Source organism: Dermochelys coriacea, chromosome 8 (assembly GCF_009764565.3).
Source record: "Dermochelys coriacea isolate rDerCor1 chromosome 8, rDerCor1.pri.v4, whole genome shotgun sequence".
Lineage (NCBI taxonomy): Eukaryota > Metazoa > Chordata > Testudines > Dermochelyidae > Dermochelys > Dermochelys coriacea.
Window position 1 is genome coordinate 31,174,269 of NC_050075.1, and position 22,618 is coordinate 31,196,886.

Consider the following 22,618-nt stretch of genomic DNA (forward strand, 5'->3'; position numbering starts at 1 on the left):
ATCAATGATGCTGCAGGCCATATTGAAATGTAATAATGGGAAGAGACTGGATTGTGAGGACATTTTGTTCAGCTCCCTTCTTTAGGAAAGGAAGCATGAGGGAGAAACAAGGAAAGCTTTGATAGTGTCAATTAGTGGCTAACTCTTTTGGCCAGTGATTGATTTTTTTCAAGGAGTAGAATATACTCCAAGTCTTTTCCCTTATAGTTTTTATGAAATCATTAAGTGTCAGTTCATTATTAGTATGTCTACAACTATGATAAAATGTCTCACTATTTCTTCTTTCTGGGCCTCAGCTCTACTTAATTCAGTTTAAAATGTCCTTTTTCAATACGTCTTGTTGTGGCTGGCCAATTCCTCTGTTTTCAAGTGCTTCCAAACACATTGTTTGAAAATAAAACAAAATCAAACCACATTCCCAAAACTAATTGTAAATCCTACTGGTTAGAGAGAAACAAAGTCCTCTGCTGAAGTCTTTGCCTCACATGGCTCTAAGAAAAGAGAGCCAATAATTGTAAAGTCCTGTAATTTAATGGACTGAAGGTACGCGTCTTTTGAGGAAAGCATTCCGAAGTGCAGTAAAATAAAGCATGCCTTTCCACACACACACACAAAAAAAGCAGCTGCCCTAATGTTTCAGCATGCAAAGATTTGGAGAAAGTTTAGGTTTTTTTCAAGGATATTGTAGGAAGTTTCTATGCATATCACATGGTGATCATCAGTTTCATAGTATTTCAGTTTTTTCAGACTTCCACCGGAAAGTAAATTTATGAAGCATTATAATAGAAGAAGAAATGAAGATGTAAAAACATGGATGGCATAGTGAATACAATAACAAGCTAAAAATAAAATATTTCATAGATTGAAAATCCTTTTGAGAACTGACAAAATAATTCCTTACATTTTTCTGGAATAAGCATGAGACAAATGACTACAATGCAATTTCAGCCTATAAATATGGATGAACAGGGAGGAATGTTGTTGACACGCAAGTCAATAATACTGCAGCTTTTGGAACAACTGTGGTTTTGTTAAAGAGAAGTGTGATGGTGGCATTTTTGGATTAGGATTAGTGCCACATGATAGATAATTAAAATAACGCAATAGATGAAATCAGATTATTAAAATGTAGAGTTAGGAGGTGTCTGAAAAGTGTGGTATAACATCCTCATATAGGAAGGAGACCTCTGCCTAGAAAGATTATCAAAGGAATACAAAAAGTGTAAGACATTAAAGAAGAAACTGCAGTAGAAATGTTGATAATACTATTATTAAAAAAAAAAGTCTGCTACTGAGTATCAGAGGCAATGACAACAGTGAAATTGATTACAGGAGGGGGGAGCTCATGCACCGTAGACCTAAATGTTCCCATATTTCCTTGGCCATTTGAAGCAGTGCGAATACATCAGTATTCCAGAGCTCTCAATATTTAATACTGTAATTTTTCCACATAAAAGTAGTGAAGTTTTTCAAGCCTAAAAAAGCCTTTTCCCCCTCCCCCAAATTATAGTGGTAATCAATACACTGAAGAGATCTGATTAATATAAACATCTTGAATTCTAACGGGACAAAGCGTAAAACACCTCGAACAGCATGGCACATAAAAATTCCATTTGAATTGTCAGTTTTGAACTCCACACTCTGTAATTTCATGTCAAGAATTCTAACCAGGAAACTACTTAGAAGTGCTGCAGTTCCAGCAGTGACACAGGGTGTGTCTTCTCTGGGTGAAAACAAAACAGTCTCTGCAGATTTTATGAAGTAACATTGAACACTCTAAGAAATTAACAGATATTTTCCAGGTCTGATACGGGTGTTTATGCGGCCAATGCTCTTAAAAGGTAGTAGTTTTGCACACCTTCACTGGAGTGTAAAAAAGCTGCTCAGCAATCAAAAAACTCAGATGACCTTTCCAGCTGCTGGGTGTGAGGTGGTGTTCCATAGTCAAGTAATAACACACACTAATGGATAGGCAAAGTGTTGATGAAAACTAGAGTTTGGAAGATCCTTAAGAGTCTGTATTGTGACTTATTTATTTTATTTCATTTAACTTATGCTGTGGGTGAATGTTAGATGCCTTAGCTCTATGTTCATTTTACTTTTCAGGTGATATAAATGAGAATTGCAAGGAATAGAGGATTTTTCAGTTTAATTCCATTTTTTTTAACTCCAAGTTGCCTCCACGATCCTTTACTAATGCACGCTTCAGAAACTTGACATAGCAGCACATCTTACTATGGAAAATTATATGTCACAGTGTACCAAGTCGCACTGTACAAGGATAACTATTTTTTTCTTCAAGAATAAATACACACTACTGTTAAAACAAAAAATAGTGCTAAATCTTCGCACTCTCCCTTTGTACAGCAATATCAAATGCTGTGTGCTTCAAAGCAAGACCTCTGTGGCTAAGGGTGAATAATTGAATTTGGGTGTCAGTGAGCAGGCAGAAGATGTTGGAGTACATTCAGAGAAGGAAAATACCTAATCAGAGGTTCTCAAACTTCATTACACCGTGATCCCCTTCTGACAACAAAAAATTACTATACGACCTCAGGAAGGGGGACCAAAGTCTGAGCCTGCTGGAGCCATGCTGCTTCTGGTGGGGAGGCCAAAGCTGAAGCCTGAGCCCCACCACCCTAGGCAGGGGGCCAAAGCCAAAGCCCACAGGCTTCAGCCCCCTGCCCAGGACTGATGCCCTTGGGCTTTGGCCCTGGGTGGTGGGATTTGGGCTTTGGTCCTGGGCCCCAGCAAGTTTAATGCCAGCCCTGGCGACCCCATTAAAACGGGGTCACGACCCACATTTTGAGAACTGCTGATCTACAGAAAGGATTGAAAAAGATGATCACACTTGGCTATAAGTGTGATCTATACAGCAGTGTATATCAGGAGCATGATCTGGAGGTATATGAAAAATTTGCAATGGGGATAGATTATCAAAAGCTAATTATCTCCTGGAATGTAGATATGACATTAAAATAGTGCAAGTAATTATGAAAAGTGTTGAAGTAAAAGAAATAAATAGGATGCCTTCCATTGAAACAAAGGAGCTGCTGAAAACAGTAGCATCTATAGCTGGCAGATGTTTTCATTACAGTGCTGAAAAACAGTTCTCTGCATATATTCTCAGTACTATTGTAATCTCCATGTGTGTTGCTAAGTGCTAGCCACGTTTATCAAGAGTAGAACAGCATCGTCTAAATTCTGAGTGTGACAATAAGAGCAACTCTTTTTTAAGTTTTCTGATAAATGTATGTATTGAGTTTTTGATTTATAATATAAAAAGCTTATAACAATTATTTTAATAATTGTACTTCAGGTCTGGAGTAAAACCATTATTCTCACTTTAGTACAATTTACTTTTGTCATTTAGACATATTTAGCACAATTTCAATATTATGTAATGTTTTTTCAGATATGCATACAGTGTGTACATTTTCTGCTGTGCTTCCATAACACAGGAAGTGTCATGCTAGTCATTATCAATCATTGTAGAACATGTGATGCACTTTAATAATGTTCTCTTAATGTGGGTTTTTTTGGTGTGGAACTACTATTTAAGTTTCAAAGGCAAGCCCCAAAAGTTAGTAAATACCAGAATTAGAGTTGCCTGTACAACCTTAATTTAGCCCCCTTGTGCATATCTGTTATGATAGTCTTTAGTAGGGTTGCCTGTGATACCTTATTTCTTCATCTCTGTACAACGAGATTGATGCTGAGTGCTGCAAAAAAGCAGCAAGAAATATCCTGGCAAATGTAGCTGCTTATTATTTTATTTTGATTTTATTGTATTTATTATTGATTATATCAGGAGGAGGAGTGGGGTGGGGTGGGGTGCTAAGAAAACTGTCCCTTATTTTTGGCAACCCTAGTCTTTGCTTCCATGATTGCATACTGTTTTTCCAACAGGACCTCTGCCTCCTTTAGTATACAGGATAGAGCTGCTCTGGGATGAATCCCGGTCTGTAGTGAAGGAAGCTGTTGTCTCTATTACCCCTGACTCATTTGTTGCTGAAATTGGATGGTGTGTGTTTGGCAGGGGATTGCAGGATGAAAAAGAATGGTCTTATGATTAAAGCAGTTGAATGCTGGCCTGGAGTACTGGATTCTATTCCTGCTTCTGCCACAGAGTTTGTATGGGATGCTAGGTTAGTTACTGAAACCAGACTTTTAACAGGAGTCGCTAGTTGTATGTTCCACAGTTTCTGGGTGCCTGTGTTGAGACCCTGGGGTCTGGTTTTCAGAAGTGCTAAGCACAGTTGAAGCTGAAGTCCATGTGTGCTGTGTTTTGACCATATAAAGTGCGATATAATGCTAAATATATGAAAAATCGGTACCAGGTATCTCAAATTGGGCACTTAATCTTAGTGGCTACCTATGAACTTATTCTCTCTGTGCGTCAGTTCCTCACCTATAAAATGGGGATAATAATACCATCTCATCTCACACGGGTGTTGTGAAAATAAATTCATTCATGTTTGGAAGCACTCACTATTGTATCTGATGAGAGCAGGGTTTGAATACTGTGGCCACACAGGGAACAATGAGAATAAAACAACATTGAAAAGCTGCTCATTTGGTGAGCACCATCTGGAGGCCGGGGGTCCTGTGGAAGAAATAGTATGTAGCCAAGCAATTACAGACTGTATCATACTGCATATGCATAAGGGGGAGTGGTTAAGATTCCATAGGCAACCTAAGTTCTGACATTTCCTAACTTGTAAGGGTTTGACTTTGCAAACTTTTCCACCATATATGAGTGTATGCTGACTGAATACAGGCCATTGCAAAATTCTACACTCCACTCTGCTGCCATGTTTCAAACTTAATTTCCAGCATCTCTGGTTTTGGATGTTATTGAAGTGGAGATGCATAACCATACTGTAACAAATGGATGGATAGTGGATCATGGTAGTGGATAATGGTAGGTGAAATTTGTCAGATGAATAGTTGATTCACCCAAAAATGCAGTTTTGGTTGACCTGAGTCTGTTCGTGGATTTGTTGAATAGTTTTGGGAGTTAGAGAGGACTCCCATATAATTTTTAGCCCTGTGATTGAGAGGGACCTGTGCCAGAATATTCCATAGGATCAGTGCTCTACCTGATATTTTAAAAGTTAGAAGAAAGTCTGCCACTGTCCAGAAAAGTCCATTTTGAGTCTGGTTGTTAAAACCAAAATGGATGTCTTTTTGTTCACTGAAATTTTTTGCAATTTTCAGATTCACTTTGGGTTGAACTGATTCCCTCTCCCTGTCCCCAAACTGTCAGAGGACTGAAAAAAACAGTCATTTGTCCAGCTCATGTAGTGGATAAACATCTACCACTACTAAATTGAGACTAATCCCATTGAATTCATGATGAGGATTGACACATGCTCAAACTAGAAGAGAGCTTATCTTCCAAAGTGCAAAATTCCATGGTAGTCAAAGCAAATACTTCTCAAATAGCTCACTTACTCAGAAATGGTTGTCCAGGCTGTTCAGCAACTACTTACAACAATTATATTTATAGATGTCAAGATCAATTTGTGGACAGATGGGTAAATTTGCATTAATTTTAGACCCAATGAATAACTTATCTAGGCCTAATAAAATAAGTGGGAATATAAATAATTATATTCTAATAGTAACTCGATAATAGGGGAACTGTGTGCATGGATGTTGGAGCCCTAGCAGCATGTTCGATAATTTGAACTCTTAGAGGGATAGACTGAGTCCATAAATCATGTTTAGTTGCATATAGAAACTAGAGGTATGGATTTAATAAATATAATGAAATATTTGAGAGGATAACTTCCATTCTAGCAATATGCCTCAGGTGCTGAAAGAATGGGTGTATTCAGTAACTGCAAGGGCATGATCATCAGATGATAGTTAAGAATCTGTGATCCATCCTAAGGTTCTGGGTAGCATAGCATAGGGAAGAAGAGTACTTTGTATATTAATCTTGGGATAGTAAAAACAACTCAGTGCATCCTGTTAATCCAATAAAACACTATTCCATTTTCAGAGTAGCAGCCGTGTTAGTCTGTATTCGCAAAAAGAAAAGAAGCACAGGTACTCCTTTTCTTTTATTCCATTTTATTAGAGTTGTGTTTCAAACAGTTCATTGCTTTTTAGGCTTCTAAGCCAAAGTGGTAACAGTAGAAAAAAACAAAGACAGCTATTTATAGGTTGTGTTTTGTGATGGGGCAAGGGCAGATGGCTATAGTAAAGTAGTGAGGAACAGGTATGTTAGCCTCAGGCTAAACAAATCCCTGGTACCATGGTAACCAAATGGCAGTTGCTCCAGGTTAATCAAGACAGCTGGGGCCAATTAAGATCCTTCTAGAAAGCAGTGGAGATAGGTTGATTGGGACACCTGAAGCCAATCAAGGGCTGGCTGGAACTAGTTAAAAGCCTCCAGTTAGTCAGTGAGGCACGCATGTCAGGAGCTGTAGGAGGAAGCCATGCTGTTGGCTTTTAATAAATGAAACCCTGAACAGCATTATAAATATTGGAGTTGATAAGCCAACAATTGGAATGCACATCCGATAACTCTGCTTTTGTAGAGGTGGCGAGGATATTGAACAAGTGACATGGAGTTAAGAACATAAGAACGTCCATTCTGGATCAGACCAATGGTCCAGCTATCCCAGTATCCTCTCTTCAGACAGTGGCCAATGCCAGATGTTTCACAGGGAATGAACAGAACAGGGCAATTTCTTGACTGACTTATCCCTTGTCATCCACTCCCAGCTTCTGGCAGTCAGAGGGTAGGGACACCCAGAGCATGGGGTTGCATCCATGACCATCTTAGCTAATACCCACTGATGGACCTATCCTACATGAATTCATCTAATTCTTTTTTGGACCCTGTTATAGTTTTGGCCTTCACAACATCTCCTGGCAACAAATTTCATAGATCGACTATGCATTTTATGAAGAATTTCTTCCTTATGTTTGTGTTAAACCTGCAGCCCATTAATGTCATTGGGTGACCTCTGGTTCCTGTGTTATGTGGTGGGATAAATAACACTTCCTTATTCACTTTCTCTACACCATTCATGATTTTATAGACTTCTATCATGTCTTCCCTCAGTGGTCTTTTTCCAAGTTGAAAAGTCCCCATCTTTTTAGTCTCTCCTTGAATGGAAGCTGTTCCATACCCCTAATAATTTTTGTTGCCCTCCTCTGTACCTTTTCCATTTCTAATATAACTTTATTGAGATGGGGCAACCAGGACTGCATGCAGCATTCAAGATGTGGGCATCTCGTGGATTTATATATTGGCAGTAGGATATTTTCTCTTCTTTTTATCCCTTCCCTAATAATTCCTAACATTCTGTTCTGTTTTTGACTGCTGCTGCACATTGAGCAGATGTTTTCAGAGAACTATCTGTGATGACTCCAAGATCTCGAATGGTGACACCTAATTTGGATCCCATCATTTTATATGTATAGTTAATTTTGTATCATCTGCAAATTTTTCCACTTCACTGTTTACCCCATTTTCCCGGTAACTTATGAATTTGTTGAACAGTACTGGTCCCAGTACAGATCCCTGTGGGGAGGGGAGCAGAGCTGCTATTTGCTTCGCTTCACTGTGAAAACTGACCCTTTATTCCTACCCCTTTTTTCCTGTCTTTTAACCAGTTAGTGGTCCATGAGAGGATCTTCCCTCTTATCTCATTACTGCTTACTTTGCTTAAGAGTCTTTGGTAATGGATCTTGTCAAAGGCTTTCTGAAATCCAAGTACACTATATCCACTGGATCACCCTTGTACACATGTTTCAGAGTAGCAGCTGTGTTAGTCTGTATTCGCAAAAAGAAACGGAGTGCTTGTGGCACTTTAGAGACTAACAAATCCACATGTTTGTTGACCTTCTCAAAGAATTCTAATAGATTGGTGAGGCATGATTTCCCTTTACAAAAGCCATATTGACTCTTTTCCAGCATATCATTTTAATTTGTGTCTGATTTGTGTCTTTACTATAGTTTCAACCAATTTTCATGAAACTCAAGTTAGGCTTACTGGCCTGTAGTTGCCAGGATTGCCTCTAGCAATTTTTAAAGAATTGTTGTCACATTAGCTATCCTCCAGTCATCTGGTACAAAATCTATTGTATGTGATAGGTTACATACCACAGTTAGTAGTTCTGCCATTTCATATTTGAGTTCTTTCGGAATTCTTGGGTGAATAAGCGTCTGGTCCTGGTGACTTATTACTGTTTAATTTATCAATTTGTTCCAAAACCTCCTCTATTGACCCCTCAATCTGGGGCAGTCCTTCAGATGTGTCACCTATAAAGAATGGTTCAGGGGTGGGAATCTTTCTCATCCTCTGCAGTGAGGATCAATGCAAAGAATTCATTTAAATTCTCTGCACTGGCCTTATCTTCCTTGAATGCTCCTTTGGCACTTTGATCGTCTAATGGCCCCACTGATTGTTTGGCAGGCTTCCTGCTTCTGAGATACTTAAATTAATTTTTTTTTTGCTCTTAGTTTGCGTCGTTTACTAGTTACTCTTCAAATTATTTTTTGGCCCGACCAATTATACTTTTACACTTGACTTGCCAGATTTGATGCTCCTTTCTATTTTCCTCAATAGGATTTGACTTCCAGTTTTGAAAGGACGCCCCTTGCCTCCAACCACTTTTTACTTTGTTGTTTAGCTGTCATGACACTTTTTTGGTCATTATACCCCAAATGAAAAAAAAATAGTAAACTTTTAATTTGAGCCTCTATCATGGTGTTCCTAAAAAGTTGCTGTGCAGCTTGCAGACATTTTTTTTTGTGACTGTTTCTTTTAATTTTCATTTAGCTAGCTTCCTCATTTTTGTGTACTGAGCAATTCAGCAATATTCACCTCTTGGACCAGATAATGTGCTCCACTGAGGACTAAATGAAGAATTGCCTCTTCTCTTGGCTGTGTTCCAGGACTAGCTGTTCCAAGAAGCAGTCATGAATAGTGTCTAGAAACTTTATCTTTGCATCCCGTTCAGAGGTGACATGTACCAACTCTGTATGGAGATAGTTGAAATCCCTCATTATTTGAGTTTTCTATTTTTCTAGCTTCTGTAATCTCCCAGAGCATTTCATAGTCACCATCATCATCCTGGTCAAGCAGTGTAATTCCTATTGTTATATCCTTATTATTCAAGCATGAAATTTATATCCATAACAATTCTATGGTACAGTTTGATTCATTTCAGATTTTTACTCTGTTTGACTCTGATTTCTTCCACATATCTTTCCCCTGCCAGCATGACCTACTTTGTCATTCCAATATATTTAGTACCCTGGAATTACTATGTCCCATTAATTGTCATTATTCCACCAAGTTTCTGTGATGCTTATTATATTAATATCCTCATTTAATACCAGACACTCAAGTTCACCCATCTTAGTGTTTAGACTTCTGGCATTAGTATACACTTTAAAAAGATGTCACTTTTTAGCTGTCTGCCTTATGTGATGTAATTGAATAGGACTCTTTTTCATTGGATTGTTTCTCTTCAGTTCCTGCCTGTACTTTATTAACTTCTATCCTGTCCTATTTACTAGGATATAGAGAATTCTCTTTAATAGATTCTCCACTAAGGGATGCCCAAACCATATGCTTCTCTGTACCTATCGGCTTTCCTCTAGCCCTTAGTTTAAAAACCCCATCTGACCTTTTTAATTTTACATGCCAGCAGTCTGGTTCCATTTTGATTTAGATGGAGCCCATCCTTCCCCTCCTTTCCCAAAAAATTCCCCACTTCTTAATAAATCTAAACCCCTTCTGCCTACAGCATTGTCCAATGCACTCAGTGAGACCCTGTAGTTCCGTCTGTCTAACTGACCCTGCCTGTGGAACTGGAAGTATTTCAGAGAATGCTACCATTGAGGTACTGGACTTCAATTTCTTACTAGCAGCCTAAATTTGGCCTCTAGGACCTTTCTCCTAACTTTCTATAGTTCATTGGTACGTATGTGTATCACGAACACCAGCTCCTCCACAGCATGGCATATAAGCTTGTCTAGATGTCTCAAGAGATCTGCAATCTTCGCACCCAGTAGGCAATTCACCATGTCGTTCTTCTGGTCATCACAAACCCAATTATCTATATTTCTAATGATCGAATCTCACAGGGATTCCCTCCCCTGGAGAGAGAGCCTCAGCGCGAGATGATACCATTACATCATCTAGAAGGAGGGTCCCAATTATGGCATTGTTTCCCTCCACTCCACTTGGTTGTTCTCCTTCCCCAAGACTTTCATCCTCCTCGATAGCACAGAGACTGTCAGACTGGGGGTGGACATCTGTACTGTATGTGGGAAAGTCTCATCTATGTACCTCTCCATCTCCCTTACCTCCTCCAGTTCAGCCATTCTGGTCTCCAGAGCCCATACTCTCTCTGAGGGTCATGAACTCCTTGCTGTGAATGCACACACATGCCACCTGCCCACGAGGTGGGTAATTCTCATGTTGCATTGAGTGCAATAAACTCGATAGCCCCCACTCTGCTGCTGGACTTCTGCCTGCATTCTTTTTATTCCTGCGGCTTTTTTTCTTGCGTGGTGTTTGTTTTGGGTTTTTTTTTTCAGGGGTGGGTATTTATTGGCCTATGTGTAGAGAATATTAATCAGGTGTATCTGGTTCTCAGACTCCCCCTCTAAACTCCTGTGGAAAACAACACTGTTAGCTGCTCTTGTTCATGAGCTCCTCTCGTAGCTTAGGCGATAGCTGTTTAAACTCTTGTTCTCCCTGAATAGCCTCATTAAGAAGCTGTCAGCCTTGCCTAAAAGGCTGCGAGGCTCAGCATATTTCGCTCTCCCTCCGCTGCAACGAAACAGACCCCACTAAATACTTCAGTAAAGTAGCAAGCACACAACCAACCAACAAACTCACACCAAGGTCACATAGTCACTCCTCCTTCACCTGGAGAATTATCTTGCAAAACTCCCGTTATCTGCTCCTGTGCACAGTCATTCAATAGTTTGGTCAATGGCTTAAAAAATGCTTCAGGTTTGTTTTTCCTGTACTAAATATTGTCACAGAGTCTAGTTTATTCCCCAGCCTGTAACCAAACTCCTGGGAGTGACCCTTTTATTATGCTGCATCCCAAGACCCACACAGTTCCATAGGGGCAGGCCCGTGGCCTCTACAACTCTGAGACTGGGCCTTTGGCACCAGCAATCCTTGTCCATCTGAATGACTCCTTGCAGTGAATTCTGCCAAGCCAGAATCCTGTAGGAGGCTTATATTGTGCCCTGTCAGGGTGCAATATTCTGAGTGAATACTTACAGAAACACAAGCAGCCTTTTCAAAACAATATAACCATTTATTAGTCACCTGGAGTACGGAAGGTTAGGTTAGCATAGAGAGGCAGAAGTTAAGCCATCCTGGTGAAATCAGTGCCACGATGAGCCAGCCCAGCTCTGATGATGGACTCCATCTTTGGCTCCCTCTCTTGACCCTTTATTCATCTAGTCAGAGTTCCTGAATCCCTCCAAAAGGGCTGCCTTTCTTTTCAGTCACCTTTACACCTTGTTCTCCAGCTTAGATCACAAGTCCCATCTACTGGGGTTTCCTGCTGTTAGGTATGGATTGTTCAGTCAGTGGGGCAACTCTTTGTGATGCTGGACCATCTGTTGATTTGGGTCGGCTTCAGAATGTTTTTTTAACAACTCTTCATTTCACCAGACTGCAAGGTGACCCAAAGACAAACACCTCCAGTCTCCTGTACTGTTCCAGTAACAGTGTTAATCCTTTTGCATCCACTTGGTGGCAATGCAATGTACAGCGGGAAACTGAGGCATGGTAGGTTCCATAAAATATATTAGAGAAAATTCCCATTGTGTCAAAAAATGAACTGAGGAATAACACTGTAGCAGCAAAATAATTATAGTATAGCAGGATATTATGAGTTTGTAAAGTATAAAATGCCACAACATATATATTCAGTTAGTATTCAGGGACTAATAACTCAGAAAAATCAGTTAAATTAACATCAGAATCATATTGCCCTAAACTTTGTGATGAAAAGATGTTGAATTGTTTGGAAAGAATTTTTTTTTAAAAATTTGGAAAACATTTGTTTGAGAACTTGCTCAATTGTATTACATGCTGATTTCTTTTATTACAGGGTTATAAATCCTATACAAATAGGTTTTGTGATAACAATACAGACAAACTCATCATTGCTACGATTTGACATATATTTCAGAAACAAAAACTTGTAAATGTCACTTGAGACTACTACCAACCATCTTCAGTTTGTAAAATTCCAATGATTATCATAACAGATGTGAAGCTATGGAACACAGTATACAGTATGGACGAAGAACTGCAGACTTACAACTCTGCTAAATGAAAAATAGGTCTGGCTTATGTACTTGGGAACTTCTCAGGGTTACATAAATCTGAAAAATCTGCTTATGTGGTCTGCTGGCAGGTGAAGCCAGTTGTACTGTGTTGAGTGAAAGATTTAAGATTTCATCTCTGATTTCTGAGAGAGTTATGTTAAAACCCAAAGCATTCCTAGAGACATGACAAAAAGTCTCTTGGTTAACTAACAGAGTAGGCTTAGTGAGGGAGATGTGGAATAGCTTCCATATTATAGTTTTTATAAAACTGTGTTTGTCAGCATAATGCTTAAGTGTCTTATGAAGAAGGATTACCACCACAGTGTGTGGTGGTCAGGTTGTGAGATGCAAACGTGGAAACAAAGGTATTTTCCTTCACTGTACAATTATTCCTTAATCATAAAACTTTTTTTAAAAAGTTTGAGCGGCAGGTAAACTTGGTGGCTATTAGCATTTGTAGCTTCTTGTGCCACAGTTCAGTTTTCTCCTATATGTTCTCTGTCGCTAGGACATTATGATTGTCTGATAACCAACCACATTGACTGGAACTAATGTGAGAATAAGGATAGGTGATGGCAAGAGAAGGATCATACGCTGCTTGCCTTACTGAAATGAGCGTTCCTATTGAAATGAGTGGGATTGCTGACTTGGGCAAGCAAGACTGGTCCATTACTTCACTCAAGGATGTCATTCAACTATTGAAAGTATCAGTAGTTTACTAACCTAATTCTTTCTTCTGCTTTAAAAATTTTGAGTTCATGTCAATATTGGCTTCATATTATTTTACAGGAGTCCACTTATCATCATATTCAAGAACTAATGGTACAACTACTACGCACAGTGAACAGGACTGTTATTTCAATGGGGCGAGATCACACCTTGATAGTGAGTAGTATTTTTAAATGATTTGTTTTAAAAAGTCTTCAGCATGCCTTAAAGATGAGTTTTCATGCAAACCCATTTTATTCCATTTTTTCTACTAATGCTGTATCTGCAATATTCTTTCTTGGTGGTCTTTTGGCAAACTGTTTTTCAGATTTCAAATACGGGGGCTAAATCATGTTCACCCTCTTAACACAAATGAGCCTGTTAAAGACTGGGTGAGCACAACCCTGAATATTGCTAGCAGGATTTGGGCCCTTAGCCACTCTCCTGTTTATATGTTAATCCCTTCTGTGTTGAAGTGAGTTACTGAATACCTGTGTTTTAAGGGGAGAGTCTACCTCACAGACAACAGTGTTTCTGTTCATTTAAAATGAAAGTTGATTGTCTGAATAGTTTATAAAATGATTTACCTGCAGCCCCTTCAACATTTCTTCTGATGAGTTTTAGAGATCTCTTGCTTTTTAGAGCATTAGGACATTATCCTTCTTATCAGAAAGGAGACTGAGAGGTGACTTGGCTACAATGTATAAATACCTTCACAGGAAGGAAACACTGGGTACTAAAGGGCTCTTTAGTCTAGTGGAGAAGGGCTAATTAAAAACAGTGGCTGGAAACTGAACCCAGGCAAATTCAAATTAGTAACTAAGCACAATTCTTTAACAGTGAGGGTGATTAATCATAGAAACAAACTAGGAAGGGAAGTGATGGATTCTTTGTCTCTTGATGTCTTCAAATCAAGACTGGGTGCTTTCTGGGAAATACACTTCAGTCAAACACACGTTATTAGGCTTAATACAGGGTTAACTGAGTGCAATGTAATTGTCTGTGATATACAGAAAGTCGGACTTGGTGATCTAAAAGTCTCTTTTGATCTTAAACTCTGTGAATCTATGAAACTAGCTGCTTTTTCTGGCTCTGTGTCTTGGAAGGAAGATGAAAAGTCCATCTTTTGTCAATGGCTCTTTACAGTGGGGGAACATCAATCTCTTGTCCCAGTCTTGTGAACGCTGGATGTAAGAGGCCATAGTCACTGGGGATGCTAATCCCAATGCAGGACAGCTCCATGGCCTGGGAATGCTGTGGGGGCAGAGCTTCCTACAGTAACCTGTAGGGTTACTTCTGCTGATCTATGATTTAATTTAGGGGCAGATTCTGTAGTGCTTTCTGCGTTTACTCTTATGAATAGTCCCATTGAGTTGACTAGTACTACTTGAAGGGACTAAAAGTTGCAGAATCTGGCCCTGCATTTGTATATTTGTTGTTAGGCTGGGAAAGTGGCTGCATGGGTCACAAACTTGGTTGAGACTGAAGGGTGTGAATGCACCCTTCATTAATTTAGCTGTAAAGATGAATTAATCACAATCACCTAAGACAAAAGGGGTATTAGACTAGGTTTAGACTAGGGTTGCCAGTGTAAGTGGGGGAATGGTCGCACTATTGTGGGGAACTTTCCTGGCTTATACGCTACCCTGGTGAAATGGGCTAACGAAAGGATCTGAGTCCTCGCTCCCACTGCCTTTACCCAGAGGATTGCCTGACTCCAGGGCTCCCCTTTCACTATCCTGTGTGGTAGAGTCCTCGAAACCACGACAAGGCTGGGGGTCGAGCCCCCAGAAATCCTGCGTCCACCTCTGTGGCTCTCATCGGGAACTGTGGCCAGTGCGTGGAGCCTCTTGGTCCCTCCACCTAGGAGCCAGAGGGACATGTTGCCACTTCCTGGGAGCTGCCTGAGTTAAGTGCTGTCTGGAGCCTGCACCTCTCACCCCCTCCAGCACCCCAACCCTCTGCCCCAGCCCAGAACCCCTCATGCACCCTGAACCCCTAATTTCTGGCCCCATCCCAGAGCCCGCACTCCCAGCCCCTGCCTCAACCTGGAGCCCCCTTCCCACACGCTGAACCCCTTGGCCCCACCCTCCAGCCCAGAGCCACCTTCTGCACCCCAAATCCCTTATCCCCAGCTGGAGCCCTTTGCCCTCCCAAAACACTGCCCCAGCTAGGGTTGCCAAACCCTCCAGGATTGGCCTGGAGTCTCCAGGAATTAAAGATTGTCATGTGATGAAATCTCCAGGAATACGAAATTGGCAACCCTAGCCCCAGCCTGGTGAAAATGAGTGAGTAAGATGGCGGAGAGCAAGCGACGGAGAGAGGCGGGATGGAGTGAACAGGGAGCGGGGCCTCAGGGTGGGGCGGGGACAGGGGTGGGGCAAGGGTGTTCTATTTTTTTTTTTTTATGATTAGAAAGTTGGCAACCCTATTTTGGAGGAGGTGCTTTTGCTGAGTATTGTATGGGTAAGAGTGTGTGTGAGGGAAGGCAGAACACACAGAACCAGAGAGCAAGACAGCTTGAAGGAACAACTGAACGCACGGTATATGGCTCTGGAAGAACACTGGGGAGAGGTTTTTGGGTGGGATGCAGGCTGAAATAGTGCTCTTGGTGCTGTGAGCAAATGAAGCTACTTTGAGACACAGGACATTGTATGTTCTTTGTAGATAAACAAAACTGCATCAAATAAATACCTGATTACCACCTATTTCTCCCTCTAACTAGAACAACCTGCTAACCCTGAAGTTTTGGGTGGCTGCTAGGGTCAAAAGGGGTAACACTATATCATGTATCTTAGATTAATCCCCAGCATTATAAATTCTTGTGCTCTTCTGTAAAGTATCTGCATACCACTTACTTAAAGGTGTCCCAAACATAAAAACATATGACACTTGTCCTCCCAAGGCAGCAGTGGATCCTTTTATTTCCAGGTGAAATTCAAGGTGTTGCTTTTGATTTGTAAAGCTGAATGGTTTGGATCCAAGCTGTAAGAGAGAGTTATTAGCACTAGATTTCAGAGTAGCAGCCGTGTTAGTCTGTATTCGCAAAAAGAAAAGGAGTACTTGTGGCACCTTAGAGACTAACAAATTTATTAGAGCATAAGCTTTCGTGAGCCAATGTATATGGCAGAGGGGCATTGCTGGCATGTACATTCCAAACTGGACAGTCTCTACGTAAAAGAATGAATGGACACAAATCAGACGTCAAGAATTATAACATTCAAAAACCAGTTGGAGAACACTTCAATCTCTCTGGTCACTCGATCACAGACCTAAGAGTGGCTATACTTCAACAAGAAAGCCTCAGAAACAGACTCCAAAAAAGAGACTGCTGAATTGGAATTAATTTGCAAACTGGATACAATTAACTTAGGCTTGAATAGAGACTGGGAATGGATGAGTCATTACACAAAGTAAAACTATTTCCCCATGGTATTTCTCCTCCCCACCCCACCCCCCACTGTTCCTCTGATATTCTTATTAACTGCTGGAATTAGCCTACCTGCTTGTCACCATGGAAGGTTTTCCTCCTTTCCCCCCCCCTGCTGTTGGTGATGGCTTATCTTAAGTGATCACTCTCCTTACAGTGTGTATGATAAACCCATTGTTTCATGTTCTCTGTGTGTGTGTGTATATAAATCTCTCCTCTGTTTTTTCCACCAAATGCATCCGATGAAGTGAGCTGTAGCTCACGAAAGCTTATGCTCTAATAAATTTGTTAGTCTCTAAGGTGCCACAAGTACTCCTTTTCTATTAGCACTAGAGGCAGTGTAGGTACAGTTGGAGTCCCTTAGTTCCAGAAATCATTTCTCCATTGATCCATCAGAGTCCAAATCTTTTACTTTTCAGCACACTATGCAAGTTAAATCTGTGCAGTCAGTTCGTTGTGTGTATGAGAGTGAGAGAGAGAGAGAGAGATACAGTAAGGAAGAAGTCAGAAGTGGTTTTACATGGAGATCTAATGAATCTGAAAGTCAATTTCGGTTGCACATTGTTGGAAGGTTACTTGTACATGCATGCAGAGGCCCTGGATTTGAGCACTCGTGTGTGTGTGTGTGTGTGTATTTATGTATATAATCTGTAGATGAATATTGCTGAATAGGTTTTGAGTATGGTGAATAATCAAAAACCAAATCTAAATCACAAAGACCAGCTAAATTGCAGCAGACTTATTAGGATGAGTACTACATCATGAATACAGGGTTTGTTGCAGTCAGTTGAAAAGGCATGTGCATAAGCAAGTACTTTTACTGTAATTTATGTGTAAGCCTAGCTTTCCATTGTATTCAGCAGGTACATGCCTTTCAGATGCACATGCATATTTTGCCTTAATATAGCCTCTATCGAAATAACATCCCACATATGAGATGTAGAGCCTCTTAACAGAATTGACCTGCGTGACCACTAAAGAAGAATCTCTGTTTTCATTTAAAACAAAACAAAAACACCTTCCTCCCACCAAATCCCCCAAGTAAAAACAAACCATCTAGACTTTGTCCTTGAAAACATAGCATGGAAAATGTGAAAAAAAAGCCCCTACAAGCCTCTACACACACACACACACACACACACACACACACACACACACACACACACACACACACACACACACACACAAATACAAAACCAAGTACAAATACCTTCTCTTCCAACAGAACTCCCACTCAAACTCCCCTGTTTACAGCTCTGTTTGCTAGCTCCTGTGCCGCTGCAGCTGTCTGTCTATATCTACATCTTTGCTTCATACTGGGAGATCAAAAAGGTGCATGCTTTAGAACCATAATGTGGTTGGCATAGTACACATCACTGTTCACAGGTTATAACCAAAGCAACAATTTGCAAAGCTAAAATGGTTAATAATACAGTGTCATATATTTTGAAGTGCGAAAATCTAGTCCAATAAACCAATGATAGCTGAAATTCTCCTTCTCTACCTAGAGCAGTGGTTCTCAACCTTTCCAGACTACTATACACCTTTCAGGAGTATTATTTGTCTTGTGTACCCCAAGTTTCACCTCACTTAAAAACGACTTGCTTACAAAATCAGACCTAAAAATACAAGTGTGTCACAGCACACTGTTACTTCAAAAATGCTGACTTTCTCAGTTTTACATTATAATTATAAAGTAAATCAATTGGAATATAAATATTGTACTTGCATTTCAGTGTATAGTAGATAGAGGAGTATAAACAAGTCTTTGTCTATGTGAAATTTTAGTTTGTACTGACTCCGCTTGTGCTTTTTATGTAGCCTGTTGTAAAACTAGGCAAATATCTAGATGAGTTTATGTACCCCCGGAAGATCACTGTGCACTCCCAGGGGTACAGGTACCCCTGGTTGAGAACCACTGACCTAGAGAATCTAATGAATATGGATCCATAAATATACTGTGCATTACCCCATCCTTTCTTTTTTCCCAAGAGCAATCTTTCATTTCCTCTGTATTCACCCTAAATGTTTATTAATTGAATCTTGAAACCAAAGAAAAAAGTCAGTTTATTGCAAAAGATAATATCCCTTTAAAACAGTCTACAAATTTACAAAACATTACCTTTGATTATTACATTTCATTAGGAAGATGCTCTGTATTTGAGCTAGCATAATTCCCAACTCTTATGATTGTTGATAGGACAATTATATTTTTTTATAGAACTACAGGAAAAAATAGCTTTGTAACCTTTGTAACCTATGTCATACCAGATTCAGGATTCTATTCATTTTGTTTTGTTTTTTAAAAAAGAAATTGAAAGAGTAACTTCAAGTACAGTAATTTTGGTATATATAATGCCACATGCTGTACAGTATTTTACAAAGAGCTTGGTGTATTTCTCACATAAATGTCACATTTTTCATAACAGCCTACTTTATTTTTGTACACCAATGTTATCAAATGGGATCATTCTGTGTGTGTATTTTACTCCTCTTATGGGAGCTACTTTGGAACACTACACAGTAGACTGTTATGGTATAGAATCTTTTCTGTCCAACATTAATAGTTTTGTTATCTACAAATCTATATATTTGTAGTCTAATCCTGATGTTACACAACTGAGCAGTGTGTCTCTGGAGCCATCTGTTCTCCCTTTTCCTATTTGATGCATTGTAATGGAATGTCACATCTCTTTTTTTTTTGTGTGGTAGTGTCACATATGCCCACTAGAGGATCTAAAGTACCTATTTGTAACCTGGTAATATGTTTTATTTATGCTGTCAATTTCTATGTTCAGGCTAAACAAAATAGAGAAAATAGCAAAGGAGCAATTTGAGTAACTTTACATCTCGTTAGCTCTTTGTAACATCAGACGTCACTGATATATCTATATGTCTGACATACTTTTCCAATGTGTTCTCTTTAATAGAAATCACCGTTTTGAGTGTAATGTGTAATACTATTGCAGTGTAGGACCTGAATATATAATTTTACAAAGAAATTGTATGAAGCATGGACTTTGTAGAAGTTTGTGTACAGTAGCTGTACACATGCAGTATTGTGCAATTTCATTGCACAAGTATGATGCCTGCTAAATTCTTCAGTGCAAGAGAAGCTTAGTTCTGCAGCTCTAATTTTTTCTGTGTGATATGTGCAATTACATGATTTCTTCCTTCTTTTACTGTGAATTTTAGTCAAGCTGTGCTTGAGACAGGTGTGGAATTAAATGGGTTAACTTCATATTCTTAACCTTAACTTCTCCTGTACCCCCAGATTGAGTGCAGAAAACACTATTCAAGTCTAGAATGATGACAAAGAGAACCCACCACAGGCTGGCAGTGCTAGCACACCCTGTAAACAGGTTTTGATACTTCTAGGAAATGGTTAAGTGGCTGCTATTCACTCACTGAGGCAATTGGTGCTTTATACCATCCTCATATAATGGAGATGGGATTGTTTAGAAAGAGAGTACCTATGGGATGAGAGATCATTAGGTAGGGAACCCTAGGAGCAACCAAGCCTGAGGAGAAGGTGTGAGCTGAACTTGGCCCCCTGGCCAAGATAAGAAACAAATCATTCACCATGGTACTGTGTGTTTATTTTTTAAAAATGCACATTTTAAAGAAAAAATTAACGAAGATTGAAACACATCCTGAAGGGATGACAAGTGAATAGTTAATTTCCTATAGATGGGCTGCTTCCTCATTTTATGCTGGTAAAGAAAAGAAAAACTTTGGGAATGGAATATAGGACTGGTGATAGCTAAAAGCTAATGACCTTCCACCAAAGGTGCTAAGAGCCATGAAAACGGTAGAGTGGGAGAGCAATTTTTAGCCTGGAGAATTGTTATAGCTTTTGATACAGTTCATGGATGTCCCTTTACCATGAAACACTCAGTGTTCAAACTAGTTGGATAGAAGGAATGCTATTGTATATAAATAGACCCTTCTGTATCTCTGTTATAGAGACACACTGATACACAGTCAGTATGGAAGAATACTGTAGGTGTGCCAGTGTATAAAATGTGTATTTATATGGGTGCCATAGTTGTGTGCTCTAACAAGGGCTAAATTCTGACCCTACTTATTGAAGGGGGCTTATGGGTATAAGTAGGTCACAATTTTGCTACAAGAATTTAAAGGGAGGTTTTCCTCTGAAAAAGGTTACAGTGAATGGCATTGTGGGTTCACTGGCCCTCAGTGACTTTCATATCTAATGTGTATAATTCTTTCTAATTCCCAGTCCTGAAAAGTCTCACTCAGATGAGTCATGCTAATTTCTTTACTTTCCATGCCTCATCACATCTAAACAAAGACCAGTTACACCTAAGCAAGCCCTGTTGTGCTATGGTTCTGCCCTTAATGACTCCTGTGCAATTTTATTATCTTCAGTAGGTTTGTACAGTTATAATTGATTGTCCGTAATACCTGGAACTTATTAAATGGTTTTGCTGATGTGCAACAATGAACAAAAGCTAACTTGTCCTCTTTCTTAGCATTACACACTAGTGTAAAAGTAGTGACAAAAATGCTCATGTTTCTTTTACTCAAGTAATAAGACTACATCCCCCGGGAATAAATCTGATGAGTAAGAATGTACCATGTTAGTATATTAAAGTCTCTTTCAGAGCGGGACTGCCTTATGCTCTGCCACCTATAGTACTGTCAAGGCTTTAATGCTTGGCTATTAAATTTACTGTGCTGAAACTTCCCCCTTTTTCTAAACATTTTTGCATGGAAAACAGTGCGGAATACTATTTTTCTTGGGGGGGAAAGAGGTTTAATTTTTATATCTCATTTTGACCAGTTGTCACCGCTATTTTTCTAAATTTTCAAAAATAGCTAAGTTGAAGTCTGCTCTACATTAACTTCTCTTAACATTTAATGCACTAATCTGTGTTGACATCAGAACATCAAAGTGTACTACTGGTTTGACACCCTCTGAGATGCTGTGAGTAAGTTCTGTTGGATCAAAGAGGCATGTGTTGGGGCATTTTGATGTAGTGTGAAGGATCTTAGATGCACAATGATACAAACAGAGATAGAGATGTTTTTTAAAGCTATTGCTTTTTAGGAAAGGTTGTTAATAAATATGACTCTCCAACTACAGCAAAATAATCGTTTCTGAATAACACCAACAAAAAAAAAGGAATCGTGTCCAGTCTTGGGTCCTATAGTTTTTTAACTCTAACTTTAATGGATTGTCTCTCTTGGAGAGGAAGTTTTCTGAAAATCTGTGTCCCACCCCACAGTTTTTGGTTGCCACCATTGGGGACAAGATCAGGGAATGACTTTTAGCCATTTTGTTTGAAACTAAGCATGATGTGGGAATGCATATGGGAGCAGCTTCCTTTACTTTGAGTACCCTTGTTTTTATCAATTTAAATCACAACCTCGGTATTATTTGAAAGTAAAAATTTTGCCTTTACAAAGCGTATGAGACGTCTTTTTGAAACAAAAAGATAGATTGCATCCCATTTCCAAATACTCGTGTCTTTATTCACTGAGCTTGTTAAATGAGCAAATTCCATTCCAGGCTTCTGAGTTTTCAAATAAATTCTTAGACATTTTTTTAATTTCCTGTTTGTGATTTCATAGTTGCACATATTAAAACCTCTGGATATATGTTTGTGTCTTCTGAAATGTTGTCCTTCAATTCTGTAGTCAGCTAAAAGACATTCACATCCACCAGAAGCATTTCTTTTTCACCTTTTTTGTTTTTCGTCTTAATTCCTGTTTCTCAGGAATTGGATGGTCAGGTGGTAATTTGGGGGCTGGAGCCGTGGCAGGAGTTTGCTCCATTTGATCCAGTGTTTTCAAAACCTGATGAAATCTGCCTTCTTGTTGTCTGAAGTCATATTCCACACTATGGAATACATGAGAAAAATAAGTTAGTAAGTTGTTAGTTACAAATTACAAGGAGAGAAACATGGAAAATATTTTTAGACTTTGCTGCAAATAATGTTTCCTCTTTCACAGTTGACATAATAGAGGCTGACTCAAATGCAAACAATTGTAGACTGTGCTGTTATGAGGTGGTTCTGTGTGGCAATCATTACTAAAGGGAGTCATCTTTACTCGCATGAGGTGAAGGTTGTGGGATTGGGCCCAAAGTCATTCGTTCAGAAATTAAGTAAATGCACAAA

The 22,618-nt window shown here is 39.4% G+C and overlaps 2 protein-coding genes across 4 annotated transcripts in view; one reads left to right on the forward strand and one right to left on the reverse strand.

The window, feature by feature from the left end:
• The window catches only part of DOCK2 (dedicator of cytokinesis 2), a 493,769-nt gene that overhangs the window by 222,009 nt on the left and 249,142 nt on the right, over window positions 1-22,618 (forward strand). For all 3 annotated transcript variants that reach the window (XM_038413725.2, XM_043491018.1, XM_043491017.1), the window contains exon 27: window positions 13,124-13,219. In XM_038413725.2, the coding sequence (XP_038269653.1) occupies window positions 13,124-13,219 (96 nt within the window). The remainder of the gene's footprint in view (window positions 1-13,123; window positions 13,220-22,618) is intronic.
• Window positions 18,528-22,618, reverse strand: part of INSYN2B (inhibitory synaptic factor family member 2B) — a 116,567-nt gene continuing 112,476 nt past the window's right edge. The window contains exon 4 of the mRNA XM_038413733.2: window positions 18,528-22,338. Coding sequence (XP_038269661.1) covers window positions 22,152-22,338 — 187 coding nt within the window. The 3' untranslated portion in view covers window positions 18,528-22,151. The remainder of the gene's footprint in view (window positions 22,339-22,618) is intronic.